At 43.7% G+C, this 12,613-nt stretch overlaps 1 protein-coding gene across 1 annotated transcript in view; it reads left to right on the plus strand.

The window, feature by feature from the left end:
* Epha4 (EPH receptor A4) overlaps positions 1 to 12,613 on the plus strand; it is a 142,922-nt gene that overhangs the window by 113,582 nt on the left and 16,727 nt on the right. Inside the window, exons 9-11 of the mRNA XM_051154023.1 lie at positions 8,010 to 8,068; positions 9,331 to 9,444; positions 9,946 to 10,131. Coding sequence (XP_051009980.1) covers positions 8,010 to 8,068; positions 9,331 to 9,444; positions 9,946 to 10,131 — 359 coding nt within the window. The remainder of the gene's footprint in view (positions 1 to 8,009; positions 8,069 to 9,330; positions 9,445 to 9,945; positions 10,132 to 12,613) is intronic.

Genomic DNA, 12,613 nt, shown 5'->3' on the forward strand with positions numbered 1-12,613 from the left:
CCACATCCTTCCTGGACCTTATGGCAGGAACTGGTTGGCAGCCTCCTGGAAAATTCCAACTGATTCCAGGAAACCAAGGGGAGGTTTCTAGATTCCTTAAGCTGGGAGGCATTACGTTTCTCTATCCTTCTCTTAAGCCTGGACTCTGCACCAAAGGTGAGAAAAGCTGGATAAAATGTGGACCCAAAAGTTGAGCATCACCCTCTGTCAGCTGGATTTGTTTTCTTTTATAAGATAGCAGTGGTTGTTGCTTTCCTCAAAGGGTAGCTGGCAAGACACTTTTATAAACATGTTAGGTGCCACTGGAGCACAATAGGTGATGCAGCAGGATACTGCTTAACAAGGATGGTATGGAACGTGAGCAATGGGCCTCCCATCCCTCGGAAGTCATCAACATCTTCAGAACTGTCATTGATCATTCTGGGCACACTGATGTTTCTCTTGGAAGAGGACCTGATTGGGCAGCGTATTTACCTCATGTGCATTTAGGGTATACCGTGATACTTGAAAGAGAGAGAGAGAACTAGTGCTGGCTTGCTTGCATGGTCTTTGGAGCAATCGTCTTACTGTCACTTCTGTCCAGTTGTGCACACACACTGATCAATAGTATCATGGGATCCAGATGCTCGCCACCAGCTGTGCCTGACACCTTAGCTGCTTCCTGAACTTTTCCCCACCACATTCACAATTTCCCAAGGTGGGATTTTTGTTGCGAGTATGATCTTCTTCACTATAAAGCTCTTCATGAGACAGAATATGAAAATGACGTAAAGGAAGAGGCGATGTTTATCTAGCGTCATCTTGTTGGTGTGATTGTAGTTAGACCTCCATTTGCTCCCCCCCCCCCCCAATAGCCATGCTTGCCACTCAGGCCACCAACAGTCATATTGTCCCATCCACTTGCTGATGATCTCATGAGTGTCAAAGCAATGTCTTCTTCCACTGTTGCCCTCACATTTGCAAGCCACAACAATGCCTTAACTTTACACTGCTGTACATTGACCCTAGAGTGATGAACAGATGTGAGAGTTTGGGTGAGAGGCCTACCAGTCACCGGCCTTTCCTAATATCATGATCCCACTCTTTTTTTTTTTTTTTTCTAGATTGCCCCAGTATACAAAGGTCCGTTTTGTTCACTCTAGTAGTAACACCATATGAAACAATGTATCGCTCTGTATCGTGTCTCTGTGTTGGTCATGGGCTTCATTCCTTTTGGCAGTCTGTAACTAGGTGTAGAGCTGTGAGTTATTTCTCCGAGAAGTAAAAATTTAAAAGGCAGTCAGCTAATACTTTTCCTTCTCTGCTGCCATGAGATTTTGCTTCTGTACATGGGTCATGCAAACAGTGCGTTGTATGAGGCATAGGAGGTGCTGTGTTGTGCTGAGCTCATCAAATTGCAGGGAGAAGGGCAGGTGGTGGTGGTAATTAAACACAGGAAGTACAAAAATGGGAAAATTTTCTGAGTAACATGAATGACCCCCCTACACACACACCTCAAAACAGGAACCTGAATCTAGCCACTGTGGTGCTTAGAGGCACATGAGCATTTCAAACAAGTGAACTTGTGCATTGACCGGGGACAGTCCATTCTTCCATTCTCTTCCTTCTTCTACAATTTTTTTTTTTTTTTTTTTTTTGGTGGTTGTTTTTAAGTGTCCCCAAACACAGCAGTCAGACTTGAGCACTGAGAGAGATGTCACTCCTTTTGGATGTTCTGCATAAAATATTGGCTTTGAAGAGAAGAAGGAAAAAACCCATGACACTATAATGCAGGAAGACAGGATTATTAAAACTTGGCCGGGGAAGGCAGCATCCTTAAGGCGGAGGATTTAATTCCCTTTGTGCTTTTATTGATCACCTTATTATATAAAAGAAGAGTGGCAATGGGATGCATGGGATTCACAATTATGAGGCCATTCCCTCCTGAGAGAATTGCGCCTGTCGAGTTGCCCAGTGACGATTCCTGCCCCTTCTCTCCCATTTAAAAAAAAAAAAAAAAATGTCACTTCCCAAGGCTGATAAACACTGCTTGGTGATTGGTCCTCAACGGATCACATTTTAGAAAATGAAATGTCAGCCCCTTGCCCTCATATTGATTCTTCCTTAGTGCCGGCCATAAAGCTGTCAGGGGAAGGGCTGCCTGGAGCCAGGTAGCTGACAGGCCTGAGGCAGCGGATGCTCGCTCAGCTAATTCTTCTCCCAGTGCAGGCTGTCTGCTCTGTTATCTGGGACAACTGCATGCCTTTAAATAGGACAACAACAGGTGAGCAGAGAGGAGACAGTACCTTGCAGACAAGGAAGCCGGACTCAGGCTTTTAGGTAGAGTACAATAGACCGGTATCCCAAAATAGTCTTGCCCGGCCTTGGCCAGCAGTGTAAGAAAGTCATAGACTTAGCATCTGAGCCTGGAGAAGCCAAGTCACGTTTCCCTGTCACCACCTCTTGCTTGTGAAGAGCCACAGAATGTTGATGCCAGGAAGGATGCTAGAAGCTAGGCACAGTGTCACCCAGCACCAGGGAAACTGAGGCAGGAGGATTGAGACATGGGGACTGCTCTGTGTCCGCAGTGAAGCAGAGCCCCTGTGAGCTGACCTGAATTATACGGTGTTGTTGAAAAAGACTCAGAAGGAGAGAAATGTCTGAGAGCTTCTGGTGACACCAGGAGAAAATCTGTTTGTTGCTAATTTGTTATTTAAGGGGAAACTGCCTCAGGCTTATAGCTGGCATGCTGCTAGATTTTAAAATAGTGATGGTGTTTATTTATTTTATTGTGTTCATTTAATTTATAATGAAAAGCGAGAACTTGAGGTAAACAGGAATATCTCTTTCAATCAGAAGGTTCAGTCCCCGCCCTTCTCTCTCTCTCTCTCTCTCTCTCTCTCTCTCTCTCTCTCTCTCTCTCTCTCTCTCTCTCTCTCCCTCTGCTGACTTGAGCATCTGCTTTCCAGAGCACCTTAACTGTCCTTGCTGTCAATGTGACACAGATACTGTCATGAGAACTTTTATCCCAAGCTATACACACATTCTCCTAAGAGCAAAACACCGTGTCCCTATTTGCTTATATACTTGTGGTTTCTAGTTTAACCACTTTCTTTACTGCTTTTTAAACATCTCTTTCAAAGGACTGTTAACAGTTAGATCATTAAATGCGATTAGAAATTCAGAACCTCCTAGGCTGTAGATGAGCTCTGAATTAAAATTTCTCTGACAACCCTTCCCCTGTGATAGCAGGATAGCAGTGATTTCAGGTTATTTTAGACTTCTCCTCTTCTCTGGTAATTATTTATTTAGCGTGTATGTGTGTCCATGCACAGGTATGCCGCAGCACGCATGTACAGGTCAAAGGACAACTCGCAGGGATTGGTTTTCTTCTTTTACCACAGGAGTTGCAAGGATCATCTCAGGCTTGGTAGCAAGTGCCTCTACCCACTGAGCCATCGTGCTGGCCCTCAACGGTGTCTTATTCTCCCAACATGGGAAACAAATTAAGAAAATGACTGAAATACAAGAAGGGTCCTGGGGACAGCATCACCTGATGTTCGAACATGTGGTGCTTTCAAGATAACCTAGTATTGATGGCTAGTACTACTGTGTTTCCATCCCAGTAAGGGATATAAAATGGCCCTTTCACCAGATTACAAGGAACCAAAATGATTTTAAGGAAAACAGTGTAGCATCCATGGAAGGATTTAGATATGTTTACCCGGTCTTGTAAATCAGCCTGCGATCTCTGAATAAATGACATCGAATGTGTGAAGCAAGTTCACAGTTAATTTGCATTCTACCCAAGGTTAACATTCTCACTTTGGAACTGACCTAAAAGAGGTTCTGCTCTGCGTACATCTGCCCCACCATGCCTTGAGCTTCTCATATGCTTTGTTCACATAGAAGTGAATACACTTAAATAATTGCCCATATCGGCTCTGATGATGTCATGCACATTCACACAACTGGGTAGGGGTGAAGGGGAAAGGGTACCATTTCTAAACAACGTGCAAGCATCTACACTGGTTCCATTCCAGCCCTGTCAAATTGGTGCTCGAGAGGAATGTTTAGGTGTCTTTGGATGCGGGAACAGCGGCAGCTTGAGGAAGGAAGCAGAAGAAGGATGTGCCTATGAATCTTTGTGGAAGAGACTCCTGGGTTCTGGAAAGGGTCCCTTACAGGAGCTATGCGCCTTATTACTGCTTCATCTTTAATCTGCACTTTAGTGAATAAATTACTTATCTTCTACTAATTAACTTTGGACACAGTGAACCCCATTCATCAAACCTGTCCACTTGACAGGGAAAGTTGGTATTTTGATGAAAGCAAGGCTTACAGGAGGCCCCTGCCACACTCCTGTCCTCTTATTTATTTTATGGGGTAGTTAAGGTGCCAGGAAGAGCACATGGGCTGGGAGGTTCCCTGCTGGCCCCTCCGGTGATGGTTAATGCCCTTATTAGCCAGTCCCTGGGACTGCAGAGGCTTCCATTCACTGTAGTTTCCACCTGCAGTGCAAGGGCCCTTGGCCAGGACGCCCACTGTGGCAAGGTTCCATGTTTCCTTCTGGACCATTCTAACAAACAACTCCACTGCTTTCCCCCAGCTAATTGCCTTGTCCACATCTTTGTGATTAGAAAGGCTGCTCACAAAGCCTCACTTCTGTCATTCAGGTGATCTGTCTGGGATGTCAGTTTAGACTTAGCTCGCCAGGAGGGCTCACCCAAAGTAAGCTTCAATGATCTTTCTCTCCTAGGATAATAATGAGCCACATTGTCCAGCTCTGAGCCAAGGGGAAAGGGTCATAGGTGACAGAGGTAGAGCAGAACTCAGGCATTTTTTGTTTTCAAGGTATTATTAGAGTGCTAATAGGCTGCAATTAGCCTTTGAACAGTAATCCTCCTGTTCCTTTCTCAATATCCCCTGTACCCTTGTAGGGTCCCCTACTCCAAATAACACTCCACATTAAAAAGATCTTTAAAAGCACCTTTGCCATGCATTCATTCATTTGTCTGTGTTGGCAAGTCTGAGGAAGAGATGGGAGGGTCAACCTTATCACTAATGACCTCTGCCATTTTGTATTTCCCCTGGCTTTGTTCATTTTTAATGAATGCACTTGATGTGAAAACAACCATCCTTCAGGGTTGCTTGAGGCTGCTGGTTTCCACTGGAGATACCCACTGGGGAGTTTTGTTATTTTGTTTTGTTTTGTTTTTTTTAACCAACTGTTTAATTTCAAATGGGTGCCAGGAGCTCAGGGGTAAGAATGCCTTTAGCATGCACCAGGCTTGGTGTTGGGCCTCCAGAAAGGTAAATAAAGGAGGGGCAGTTACTAAAGCTCCCTTGTTCTCTCTCTCTCTCTCTCTCTCTCTCTCTCTCTCTCTCTCTCTCTCTCCCTCTCTCTATTTCCTCCTTAATTTCAGTATTGGAGTTCTAAAATGCTTTAAAAGATATTTTTTGCGATTTCAGATAAGGCTTTTAGAGCTCTGATAAGATAGCCTACCATACCCTGGAGACTTAGTCATGGTGTTTTTCTTACCCAAAATACTGTTTCTGTAGTCTCTGACCTAACACCTTTCTGTTAGCTGTAAAAAAAAAAATGGGGCAAAGGAGAGGGGGCAGATTAGAGAGGGGACCGCACGCTGTATAGAAAGCTCTTTCTATTCATGGCATTAAATATTTGTCGTTTCTTTGAAGCCCTTTAAGAACAGTTGAATCTGATTTGTGGATTTACTGATACAAAATGTGCCATTGAGGCTGGAGAGATAGCTTGGTCGGTAAATCGCTTTGTGCTTTACAAGCACAAAGGACCTCGTTGAACCCCTAAAACCCAAATCGTGATGGTATGTGTGCTGATAATTCAGTTTGAGGAGGTAGGGAGCCCCCAGGACACAGTTAAGAGATCTTATCTCAAAAAGTGGACTGGATCTGAGGAGCAACACCCAAGGTTGTAGTCTGGCAAGTGGGGGATGCACACATACACACAATCAATCGATCCATACTTTTATCTTGTAACTTCATCTTCTCTAAGAGAAGCACTGGATCAGGGTGAGAGGGGATGTGAGTGGTTCACTTGATGCCCCCTGGTACTGAGTCCTCGTCTCATCTGTACAATGGAGCTGAACGGGTGGTTTCCACCTGATTCCTTTCCTAGGGTTGTTGTGAGCAAGCAAATTAAATAATAGGCCCTTTGAAGGCCCTTTGAAAAGCTAACTGCAAAGGAAAACACAGGCTGTTATTTGGTACTGAAATATGCGCTTTGCAGTTAAGTGTGGTAACTGGGGTCTCTGTTTTGCTAAGCTGGTTCATGCTTCGCAAACAGTTAGGGGAGGAGATAATGTATGTAATGAGACTACTTTGAAAAGTTAAATGCAATGTAAGAGCACAAGGTATTATTATATACAAGGGAATTATCCATGTAGAGGAACATCTGTGGGCTCTGAGGGTCTGATTGCTGAGCTGGTGCCTACATCGCTGACAAATGAGTGGGTGTGGGTGGAAGCTTCGCGCATGTGCCCAGGGCTGCTCTGCCAGAGGTGGGCAACCTGCCCACTGGCCCTGCTTAGGTCCTCAAGTTCTAGGCTCCTTTCTCCTCGTCTGTGGGCGTCTCCTGCCTTTCTACCTGTTCAAAGCTGAAGGGTTGAGGACATCTCATTCTGATAGGGCATCTCACCTTGCCTTTGAAACTCAAGGCACAATGATTAATTTCATTCTAACTTTCGCATTGTGCTACAGTCATGCAGCAACACGTTTTATTCCTTAATTTGGTTTTATCAGTCTCCCAACGTGAAAAGATCCGCATTCAACATAGTGTGTACTTAAAGGCCAAGGAGGGAGTAGTCCATTGTGGAATGCTGGCCCTAACATATGCAAGGCCCTGGGTTCTAGTCCTGGCACCACACAGACAGGGTACAAAATTACATGTGAATGTGTGTGTTTATATATTTTAAGGTTTTTAATTTTCAAGTCTTGAGTTGATTTTCCACTTTATATATATGTGTGTGTGTGTGTGATTCATATTTTCCTGCCTCAAGACTTATATGCATTATAGATTTATATTTCCCAAAGCTTTATTAAAAAATATTAAATCTCACTGCAACAAGTCACGGGCAGGCAGTATGCAAACCTCGAGAGCAGGTGCTCCTTATTGGAACATAACAGACCTAGTGGGGGGTCAAAATCAATCTATTGGAATGCAATAAGTACAAAGCAAACATTTCCTTTCTAAAATTTCATTTGTCACTTAGGTATTTGTATGTCCTTTCCCTGCCCCACCACCCCAGATGAAGACCTAGCCTAGGGCCTTGTTCTTGGCAGGAGACTCTGCCAGTGAGCTAACTCCCCAGTCCCTGAAACCTAATGTGATAATGAGGTGTTGTGACGCTATCATGATTATCACAACAAGATGTACTTGGTTATAGCACACCAAACACTAAGTCCATTTCACTGGTGATACTTACTTTAATTAAGACTATGTATACAGGGACCAGCAAGATGGCTCAGAATGAAAAGGCACTTGAACTTGAGTTGAACTTTTGAAAGCCACATGGAGGGAGAATGAGGAATCCAACTGCCCAAAGTTGTCCCCTGACTGCCACACCCATATATGCAGTCTCTCTCTCTCTCTCTCTCTCTCTCTCTCTCTCTCTCTCTCTCTCTCTCTCTCTCTCTCTCTCACACACACACACACACACACACACACATACACACACACACACACACATCTTTAGATAGATAGATAGATAGATAGATAGATAGATAGATAGATAGATGGATGGATGGATGGATGAGCCATGGAATAAATAGCTAGTTGGATATTCTAGACTCTGGTGGCTTAAGCTTGTAACCCTGACTCTACATGAGGTAATATTATTCTACCTCTCCTAAGCCTCAGCTTTCCTATGTGTGAAGTGTGCATTGCCTATCTACCGGACTTGTGCTGTGTTTGGGAATAATTTGCTTACAGCTTTTTTGTTACATGTTTTGTATTGGAAATCATTTTCTTTTTCCTTTTTCATTTTTAATAGACGGAGCAAGTACAGCAAAGCCAAACAAGAAGCAGATGAAGAGAAACATTTGAATCAAGGTATTAAAAATTGGTTTCAAAAGTAATTTTATTTTTTAAGAGTATGCTTTGTGTTGTCTAACTTAGAAATGTTGGTTAGTGTTTCCCAAATTATATTCTTCAAAGATGTCAAGGTGCAGTTGGTGATTCAAAACTGTGTAAAGTGAGGTTAAAGGCAGATGTTCTGTATAGTCTGTTCATTTTATCCTCTGCTTTGGAAAAAGTATCTCTCTAGCTGGCTCATTTCTGTAGCTGCATGGCAAGATGTAATGCATCGTTATTTTATGCTCATAAGTGAAAAATTGCGGGTGGGAGTGGTAAAAGCATAAGAAGTTATGTAATGATAGCATGTGTTTGCTGGGCTGGCGGCCATCAAGAATGTGTTAGTGGATTCTTGACGTTACAAATAGCCTCAAAGAGTAAGTTCAAAGCAATTGATTTAAGTAGTTGCCAGACGACCCAGCAGTAGTTTGCACAGTACTTTCCGAGACGACCCATTCAGTTATTCGTAATGACTAAGGAAGAGAAAAGGGAAAAGATGGACAGTCACAGAGATGTGGTCAGCTGGCACTGTACATACTCAAGTCCCCAGAGCAAATGCCAGTAGCGAGCTGTCAGTAGTGCACATCGCCCGCCGGGTGCCTCAGAGCTCACATTCTCAACCTGCATCCACATCATTTCAGCTAGGCTCCAGCATTCCCTCCTGCTGAAGCTTCTCTCCTCAGCAGAATGCAAGTGGAGGTTCAATTCAGAGTCCTTATTTTCAAACCCACCAGTGGCCAGTATTCCTCGTATGTGTATTAATCTACGTTTAATCTAAGTCTGTTCTTTATTGGTCATGTACTTACTTGGTTTAGCCATGGGGAAAATGTGAGACCCCTATAAGCAGGGCCTGTGGGAAGAGGGAGTGCCTATTATCTTTCATAAGTAAGGGACAGTGTTAGGACAGTTGAGCTAGGGGCCTCTGGGTGGGAGAACCAGACAACTTGTTCCAAATTTTCTGATAAGGGAGGAGATCTTGTTTTTAAACTCTAATCCTTGAAGTGAGAGGACATTCCAGGAAGTCAGTAGAGCCTCAGCGTCTTAAGCAGTTAGCAAAGTCTTTGTTTACCCACTAATGAAAACCAGAGAAAGAATTTAAACATTTTCATATGTCAACGGCCATCCTTTTCCTATGTGAAGGGCCTTTTTTTTTTTTTTTTTTTTACCTCAACTCTCTAGGTTTATTCATGTTTCCTGGGATATATCCAGTCACTGTATCTCATGTTCATTTCATTACTTAGGCGTTAGAACTTACGTGGATCCCTTTACATATGAAGATCCCAACCAGGCAGTTCGAGAATTTGCCAAAGAAATCGATGCATCCTGCATTAAAATAGAAAAAGTCATAGGAGTTGGTAAGTGTCTGAGTATCTGTCCAATGAGTCAGCTTCCTTTATAAATGTTAAATATGTATGTAAATTGCACAATTACATTCACATGTGTAAGTATTGCATGCATGTCTATATATGTAAATATTATGCACTGCGATTTCCTTATTCCAAGTATAAATGTGATGTTCTTGAGGAACTTTGGTGCAAGTCTGTATTTTATTTTCAGGAAAATGAGCATGGCAATAAAATCAACTAACACATAAGATCTGTAGCCACACTGGTTGGATTCAGGATGCTCTCCTTTTTGCTAGCTGCAAGACTTTTGGGGGAGGTTTACCTTTAAGCTTGAGTTTCCTGTGCTAAATAGAGCCTCTGAGAAGAGGGGCTACCACAAAGCTTTGGGAGGGACTAAATGAACTCATCATTTAGTCTTACTAGCTAGGCACCGATCATATAATAAGCATACCATGACGGTTATTTTATCTTGACTGCATTTTTGACACATCTTGGATTCTTTTCCCTTAGGCGAATTTGGAGAAGTCTGCAGTGGGCGCCTCAAAGTGCCCGGCAAGAGAGAGATCTGTGTGGCCATCAAGACTCTGAAAGCTGGTTATACTGACAAGCAGAGGAGAGACTTCCTGAGCGAAGCCAGCATCATGGGACAGTTTGACCACCCAAACATAATCCACCTGGAAGGCGTTGTCACCAAATGTATGTGGGTCGTCGCTCCCCTTCTAAGTTGAGAGTTCCAGGGAGATTAAATACACATTTTCTTTCTGGGGAAATGACAGATGGGACAGGCCTACTGATTACTAATAAGAGGAAATCAGTGCAGGACAAGTCATTAATCTTTCAGTCAGCTCTAAATGGGTCTATGACTGCAGCTGATGCCCTGTCGCCAAGGCAGCTTGTGTGAGATTTTTGGGGAAATTAATATTGCGGAGTTTTGGGTACACCATACCATCTTTCAGATCTTTGCTAGACCAAACTGATTGTCGCAGGGTAGGCACAAGCAGATGGCAAACAAAATGAGTTTTACAGAAAGCAAAACAAAAGCTCCGCCTCGCCTTGTATGTATGAAGGGGAGGCTTGGGTTCCAGATGCAGGGAGCGAAACTGGGGGATCTTTATTATATTGGGGGATTCGCTTGTCTGCTCTGCCTGATTTATGGCTGTGGCCATTCGGCCCCTATTTACACTAACACCTGGTTGAACCTTCCCTTTTTAGTCCATTAGCGTCCACTGAGCTTGTGAATCACGCTTCAGTTAAAATACGACACAGCTCAACAGACGGGTTTTGTGAAGCAAACTCTGTGCACATCTGTAAGGCTGGCTAAGACCGACTTATAAAGTGCCACACGGACAGGGCACCGAAGCAGGGTATGTTTAAGGTGGCTCTGTGCCAGGAGCCCTGGTACCTAACTACAGTCAGTACAAGTCAAGGGACCTTGTAAGCCTGGGGCTCTGTCTTCGGTGAGGACTGCTCTCGTGTGATTTAAGGCTTTAAGGCGACGGTGAAAAGCTTGTCAATCAACAAGTGATGAGGGTCAGGATGGTTGCCTCAGTGGATGGCGCACAGGGAGGGACTTAGGGGTGAGTTGTTCTTGTAGTGTGCTGAAAGTTCAATCTCTAGGAAGAAGAAACCAAAAACTTACTTTATAAAAAAGAAAAGAAAACAGGCACCTCAAATTTAAGCCTGCATCAGAGTCCTCTAGTAATGATGTTTAGGGGCCAGCAAGATGGCTCAGGATGTAAATATGCTTGCTGCCAAGCCTTATGACGTGAGTTCAACCTCAGGAGCCTGAGTGGCTGGAGGGAGAGAGCTTAAGTCCTATTCCTCTGACCTTAGGACAAGCTCCTTGTGGCATAGGTATCCCAGCCCCATGACACTATATAAATACATGTAATTAAATATGTTCTTTCAGTTGTCAGGACAGGTTCCTAGGCCTCTTCTGAGGCAGTTTGAATGAGTGGCAGGATTGCAGGGTGGGGGTGGAGGAGAACCATCTGAGTTTTCATTCCTAAAGGACTCAGTAAAGGTGATGCCAGGTGATGCCATGGATCCAGGATAACTGACCTAATGATAAAGTGTTTGCTCATAGTTCCATCGGAAGCTGGTGGCAGCCTGGATGGGTTGGTCCATGTTTTGTTTCACTGTTCTCCTCTATAAAAATGGAGAGAATAAAACTTGCCTTGCAAGGTTATTTGGGAGAGGAAGTAAAATATTTAGAGTCATTTGCACAATGACAAATTAAACACACACACACACACACACACACACACACACACACACACACCCCTCTTTAAGTGTTAACAGGTGCTATTATGTCTAAAAGTGTATGCCTCTCCTCACACTGAGAATTCTTCAAAAAGGAAATTTTGATGCTAAGGACGTATAATTTCCTACCTCTGGTGAAGGCTATAATTAGCATAGAATAGTTCTATTTGCTTTTTAAGATTGGTTTTACAGACAGGATATTTTTCTGTTGCCTGTGGCCTTCAAAGCAGCCCAAGCCCCTCACTACTTTAATTAAAAGATAACATTCCCTTTAAATACTTCTGCAGGTCCCTTCTCTAGAAAGGAGGCTCTGTTCAACTCGCATGTTTTTCCTGCCGCAGACAGTGATTTTCCTAGCACCTCTGTGGAAGAGAGAAGAAACAGGGGATCTTTGTGTTAAAGTCCCACCGCACCTTTAAAAACCCGCAGCTATTACAGCTGTAACTGTTACAAACGACTGGGTTCATTTGCATAATGCAGTTGTCACTGAATTAAAATGATTAAAAAAAATTTCTACCAGAGGAGGTGTTGGGGTCCCCTCCTGTTCTGTCCCCTCCCCTCCGAATCTCCTTACCTCTTGTAGGGAAAGAGCCACCGCCTTCCCTGAGCCCGCCCCTGCTTGATTTATAAGCCCTTGTTCGGGAAAACGGATTCTTTCCCTTGTAGAGATCTACAAGGCACTAAAAAATGGATACTTTTAATAAACAGACAAGAGACTATAGGAAACCCAAGTAGATGTTGGGAAGTGCCAGGCTAGGCAGATGGGAGGGTGAAAGGGCTCAGTCTAAGAGTGTGTCTTTATAATCGGACGGTTCCGAGAAACCTAGATTGAGGGGAGGATCATAAGTGCTCCCCATCCCTCTCTCTTGGATCTTTTTTCGGCAGAGCTCCAGAGGGAACTGGTGAAATGGGATTA

Source organism: Acomys russatus, chromosome 12 (assembly GCF_903995435.1).
Source record: "Acomys russatus chromosome 12, mAcoRus1.1, whole genome shotgun sequence".
Taxonomy (NCBI): Eukaryota; Metazoa; Chordata; class Mammalia; order Rodentia; family Muridae; genus Acomys; species Acomys russatus.